Source organism: Engystomops pustulosus, chromosome 9, assembly GCF_040894005.1.
Source record: "Engystomops pustulosus chromosome 9, aEngPut4.maternal, whole genome shotgun sequence".
Taxonomy (NCBI): Eukaryota; Metazoa; Chordata; class Amphibia; order Anura; family Leptodactylidae; genus Engystomops; species Engystomops pustulosus.
The window spans coordinates 4,231,422-4,238,235 of record NC_092419.1 but is presented as its reverse complement, the minus strand read 5'-3'; the positions used below and the strand labels follow the sequence as shown (position 1 = coordinate 4,238,235).

General features: G+C 44.8%; 1 protein-coding gene across 1 annotated transcript; it reads left to right on the top strand.

The window, feature by feature from the left end:
* Positions 1-5,233: 5,233 nt before the first annotated feature.
* LOC140077482 (olfactory receptor 1f45-like) lies at positions 5,234-6,205 on the top strand. The gene has a single exon (XM_072124719.1). It carries the CDS (start codon positions 5,234-5,236, stop codon positions 6,203-6,205), a length of 972 nt encoding a protein of 323 aa, XP_071980820.1.
* Positions 6,206-6,814: the final 609 nt, after the last annotated feature.

Sequence of the window (6,814 nt, the reverse complement as noted above, 5' to 3'; positions counted from 1 at the left end):
CAGAACATGTCAGGTACTTGTGTAGCTGATGTCTGTGTCTCTGTGTATTAGGAGGATGCAGCTCCAGTAAGAAGGGCAAGTGGTGCTCTGCTCGGGTTCGGCATGTTGTAGATCGGGTTGACCAATCTAGGCCATAAGCTCAGGGCAAGGACCTCAAAGGTAGTTTTCTCTGAAATACTACCTGTACCACGTGCCCCACCAGAAAGGCAGCGGGAGATCAGGGAGGTAAATAAGTGGCTCCAGAGCTGGTGCAGGAAGGAGGGTTTTGGGTTCATGGAGAACTGGTCTGACCTTTCTGTCGGCTACAGGCTCTACAGTAGGGATGGGCCGCACCTCAGTGGGGGGGGGGGTGCAGCTGTTTTGGGGGAAAAAATGGCTAGAAGGTTGGAGGAGTGTTTACACTAGAGACCTGGGGGAGGGCAACTACACTTGTGCAGGGCAAGTAGACAGCGTACATAGAGAGCTGGGAAGAGTCATAGTCCATGGGGGAGGAAGGGGGGCTGGAATAAGATTGGGGAATAAGGACAAAAGGAATACGGACAGGGAAAACCATATAAAGTGTATGTACACAAATGCCAGAAGCCTCACAAACAAAATGGAGGAACTGGAACTCTTGATGTTGGAGCGGAAATATGATATAGTGGGTATCAGCGAAACATGGCTGGACAGTAGCTATGACTGGGCTGTTACTAGAGATGGTTATAATCTTTTTAGAAAGGATCGTATAAATAGACAAGGGGGAGGGGTTTGTTTATATGTGAATTCTTGCCTCAAGCCCGTCCTGCGAGATGACATCAGTAACGCAAATGTGGAGTCCCTATGGGTGGAGGTAAGGGGAGGGAAAAAGAATAATAAAATATTACTAGGGGTTTGTTATAAGGCTCCAAATATAATGGAGGCAGCAGAGGAAATGCTGATAAGTGAAATGGATGCGGCTTCAAAGCATGGTGAAGGACTTATCATGGGGGACTTCAATTACCCAGATATCAACTGGGGGGCAGAAACCTGCAGGTCCTTCAAAGGCAGCAGGTTCTTGTCAACAACAAAAGACAATTACCTGTCGCAACTAGTCCTGGAGCCAACAAGAGGGGGGGGCACTGCTGGACCTTATCCTTACCAACAGACCTGATAGGGTATCAAAACTACAGGTTGGGGGGAACCTGGGGAATAGTGATCATAATATCATTGATTTTGTATTATACTTTACTAAGAGCGTTAGGGAAGGGGCAACCAATACTCTAAACTTCAGCAGAGCAATTTTTCAGCAGCTAAGGGAAGACCTTAAAGGCATAGACTGGGATAATGCCCTCAAAGACAAAAGCACCCCCCCCCAAAAAAAAAATGGGACTAATATTCTAAAAAAGTCCTGGGAGAAACGCATACCATATGGGAAAAAATATAAGAGGAACAAGGAAAAGACAATGTGGTGACTAGTCTTGTAGGGAGAGCAATAAGAAAGATAAGATAACATAAAGGTAGCGATGAGGCGTCACAGGAGTATAGAGAGAAAAATAAATCCTGTAAAAAGCAGATAAAGGCCGCAAAAATATAAAAATATAAAGTATATAAATGATAAGAAACTTAAAACAGAGAGTGTGGGTCCCCTTAGGAATAACATGGGGGTCACGGTGGAGGGGGGATGAGGAAAGGCCCAATTTACTGAATGTCGCTTTCTCGACTGTCTTTACCCAGGAAAATCCCCCGGGGGAAGACATGATGAAGAATTATGTAAATTCTCTTTGGAATGTCAACAGTTTAACCCAGGAAGAGGTACGGCGCCGCCTCGCAACCACTAAGATAGATAAATCACCTGGGCCAGATGGCATACACCCCCGGGTTCTGCATGAATTATGTACCGTGATAGACAGACCGTTATTTTTAATATTTGAAGATTCACTGAGGACTGGTTATGTTCCACAGGACTGGCGCATAGCAAATGTGGTACCAATATACCAAAAGCGATCCTGGAAACTACAGACCTGTGAGTCTAGCTTTTGTGGTGGGGAAAATATTTGAGGGGTTTGTTAGAGATGCTATCCTGGAGTATCTCACTGTGCACAACCTTATAACCCATCGGGTTTATGAGAGATCGGTCCTGTCAGACTAATCTGATTGGTTTCTACGAAGAGGTAAGTTCAAGACTGGATCTGGGGGACGCTGTGGATGTTTTATATCTGGACTTTTCAAAATGCATTTGACACCGTGCCGCATAAAATGTTGGTACATAAAATGAGACTGCTGGAAATAGGGGAAAATCTGTGTATTTGGGTAAGTAATTGGCTTAGTGATAGAAAACAGAGGGTGGTCATTAATGGCACATTCTCAGATTGGGTTGATGTTACCAGTGGAGGCCACAGGGGTCAGTATTGGGGCCACTTATGTTTAATATTTTTATGAATGACCTTGTAGTGGGTTTACACAGTCACATTTCAATATTTGCAGATGATACTAAGCTGTGTAAAGTAATAAATACTGAGGTCGATAGTTTATCATTAGAGGTATTTGTGGAAGCTTGAGGGATGGGCAGAGAAATGCTTGATGAGATTTAATGTAGATAAATGTAAAGTTATGCACTTGGGCCATGTAACCAAAAAGTATATGGTACTGAAGTATGTCACCTCTTTAATCCCCTCAGAATAGGGAATAGCGCATTATAGTTTTGGAAATAAGTGAAGGTCAGACTGCATAGACCCCGTGTTCTCTTGTAGGTGTATGGTACTGCCAAAAATGAGTCTTCACCACCACTTCAACTCTTTGCATCCTTTGGTAGGATTCCAATGTTTTCTCTCTAGCACCACCATTCCTAAACAATTGGTGCTATCGGTACCAGCACCTTTAAGCGAACAAGGTTCTCTACTGATAGATACTCCCTCCAAGGCTCTAGTCTCTTGGTCTAGCCGGTGCAAGATGTTGTTGGCCATGGCGTTGAATACTGCTATAGCCTGAATGTTATAGCAAGTGTGCCAGTCTTTCCATTGCCGACCATGGACAATCCCCACTCCTCCCCGCCCATCTACAGGCCGTGATAAAGACCTCCCATTATCACTGACCAATATCAATACCAAGGAGCAAAAAGTCACATTAAGTGAGACCATGAGAGGTGAAGCCTTGGCACATGGAGTGATTGTGCATCCTCTGTGTATGAGCGTCCCATGTGCACCGGGATCACAGAGGACCTCATTATTCCTGGAGGAGGTGACGCTGAGCTCTGTGCGCTCTATAAGAGGGGGCAATTGGGACAATAGTCAGAGACTGTGAAGTCACTGCAGGATCCTCACACACGGTCAGTTGGCTTTGTTTCTAGTCTAACTTGTGTAACCTTATGATAGAAGAACCTCGGTACTACAATGATATTTTATAGTGATTACAAACAAATCCGTGCTATGCTAAGAAAAATCTTAAAGGGGGTATAGAATTTTATTTACAGCTACTTCGCATTCTGGAGAACCGTTTATATGGACCCCCACTGCACCCTGATCTGCACCCGATCTGCATATTAAGGCCAGGGTCAGTACACCTTGCTTCAGTGTGCATGCACCCAATGTTCAGAGCATATGGAGTCCGGGTAACTGACTCCAACTTCACTATGCACCAAGGGTTTAAAGCCTGCCTTACCCCTCTGGAAATTCTGTAACAAAGTGGGCAACAACTGTAAGGTAGAAAAAGCTCAGAGCCCTATACATACATATATATCATGAAAGCATAGCTGTGTATAATTGGCTCCCCTTGCCAATCAGCACACATCCCATTCGAGAAAGATTTGGTGCTCTTCAAGTCCTTTAAGGGCCGTGATAGTGAAATTTTAGAGACTGAGTGCCCAAACTGCAACCCTTAACCCACAAAGTGCCTAAACTGCAAGCTAAGGAGCTAGTTATTACTCCCTTCTCTGACACAGCTTTTAATGATATTGGCTTCTGAAGATACCAATACTATTGAACGAGATGATGATTTCCCAGCTTGTATTCCGGGCCGGCACTCTTCCAAAACTCCCGGGCAGCCAAGAAAGTGTTGCTTTAAAATTGCTCAGAGCCAGCCTGAGCCATAGGTTTTGCCACCACTGCTCTAGGGTACGAGAAACCAATACCAGAATACCATTTATTCATAATCTAGAACAGTGATGGTGAACCTTTTAGAGACCGAGTACCCAAACTACAACCAAAATCCACTCATTTACCGTGAAGTGCCAACGTGGCATTGTAAGCATTAACGTACTGCTATGTGTATGTGTTCTTCCACATCTTTCAATTTTATCGGCCTCCTAATGCCACTAATACAGTTGAAAGAAAGAGGGCAAATAGATTCTCTCCAGGGTCTCTCTGTTCATGAAGAATGGTGGGTCCAGCAGGATGACCTCCATAGATAATGCAGTTCTGTCAACACCTTCTCACTTTTCCCGCAGTTCCAAACAGTCAATGAAGTCGCTGTAAAATAGCGCTGAGAGCAGCATCTCATAAGTTGCCTGCGACTGCAGAAAGATTTGGTGGATTTGGTCCTGTTTGGTGAACTCTGTCCTGCAGTGATGGCCTGAGTGCCCACAGAAAGGGCTCTGAGTGCCACCTCTGGCACCCGTGCCAGAGGTTCGCCACCACTGCTCTAGAAAGAGTTAAAGTGTCCTTTAGTGACATCGCGGGCTGCAGTCAGAGTTTGTTAGTTTCCTTAGGTTGTTCTATCAAATCTCGGATTTGTGTTACCGATGGGGGATGAGCCGAAACGCCAAAATAAAACTTTTGGCTGAATTCTTGGTTCAAGAAAGGGAACTTTCAATGTTTGGCACAGAGCCGAGCATTGCGATGCGGGATCTCTCATCCCTATTACCTGCTGTACATGTGAATAGAACCAGACATATTGGTGGGAATTCATTAATGTGTTGGAGGCTCCAATGGGGCAAAGCTCAACACCACTAGTCTAGTGCTACGAGAGATTCATCCATTTCTAGTTTTAAACCTGCTTTTAGTTGATACATCCTGCTTAATTTTTTTGACGCTTTTTTGTCCTGCCACACTCCCCAAAAAAAAACATTCTCAAAAAATTACCTAAAAGCCTTCATAAGTGTGTCAGCCAATGAGACCAGACGTCTGGCCAAAGTGGCTTCACGTATTCCCCCCATTATATTTTTTGATACTGTCTGTGTTGTTGTGTTGCACTAAAGTTTAGCAAAGTGCAAAAACACCTAGGACAATCGTGTAGCATTAAATAATAGTTATGATTGTATAACTATCCTCGTAATGGAAATATGCGATTTCTTCAAAGGGCTTCATCATCGCACCTCATGAACATCACGTCGAAGGATTTGCTCCTTTATAGCCTCTCGGATGCCCCATCTCTCCGTCTTCCGCTCTTCACGTTCTTTCTCGTTATTTATCTGATCACTCTTTTTGGAAACGTCCTAATGTTGAGCGTCATAGCGCTCAACCCCCGTCTTCATTCTCCTATGTACCAGCTCTTATGTAGCTTCTCCCTCATGGACTTCTCATTTTCTTCCACCACTGTCCCCAGTATGTTGGCTACCATGTTATACCAGGAGACCACCATCTCCTTCCCATCATGCATTGCTCAGGTATTTTTCTTCCACGCCTTTGGAAACAGTGAGAACTTGTTGCTGTCTGTGATGGCTTATGACCGGTACGTGGCTATATGTCACCCGTTGAGATATTCTGCAATGATAGATGGGAACAAGTGTGTGACTTTGTGTGGTGTGTGCTGCACATGCGCGTCTCTGCATGCTCTGCTGCATGCGATGGTGACGTCTTCGTTGGACTTCCATCACCAGGTGCATATTCCTCACTTCTTCTGTGACATCCCACCACTTTTGGAGATCTCTTCTTCAGACACAACGTTCAATCAACTTCTGATTTACACAGAAGGCTCCTTGGTGGCCCTGGTCCCTTCTTCACTTACCATAGTTTCCTATGTCCGTATTACTATCGCCATTCTCCGTATTCACTCGTCCACGGGTAGACAGAAGGCTTTTTCTACCTGTGCATCCCACCTTATGGTCTTCTTCCTCTTCACTGCTTCGGCCATCTCCATGTATTTCAAACCTTCATCGGTTTCATTGCCTCACAAGGGTAAATTTGTCACTCTCATGTACTCCGCGCTGACTCCTATGTGTAACCCATACATATATTGTCTCAGAAACAGTGACGTAAAGACTGCCCTCAGGAAGTGGTTGCCCTCCAAGAAAATGAAAGAGTCAAAGTTCTAAATTTTAACTTCAATTATGGAAATTCCTTGGAAGACTTTTATTTTAGATTTTAACCGGGTCCAAAGACCAAACATTTGTAAGAAATTACTTCATTGGGAATTAAAGGGTCTGAAATGTTTTGGCTTTTTATTGTTGATTCCATTCTTGTAAATTTTGACTCCTTATATCCGCACCTGTTTTTCACCTTAATGACCAGGAAGTGGTTTCCACTGCCCGCCTGGTCCCGACCACTGCTGCATCCCTGCTACAGCATCAGTATCATTCAGTAGCAGGCGCACAGCAATGATCAGGACTGGAGGGTCTGTGGTGGGTGGCAACACAGGAAAGTAGGTGCGATAAAGAAGGTTAATTATTATTTTTTTTTCTATAGCCTCCACTCCCAAGCCTTATATGACATTTTTAACCCCTTACCGACATGTGACGTAATAGTACGTCACATGTCGGACTTACCGGTAACACCCGCGAGCGGCTTCAAAAAGACGGAGGCGTGCGGGCGCCGCCATCTTTCCGTGGATTGTCGCTCCCCGTGACGTCATCGGGGAGCGGCGATCCATCGCCATGGTAGCTTCGGGTCTCACGAAGACCCGAAGCTACTTTGGGTTAACCCAT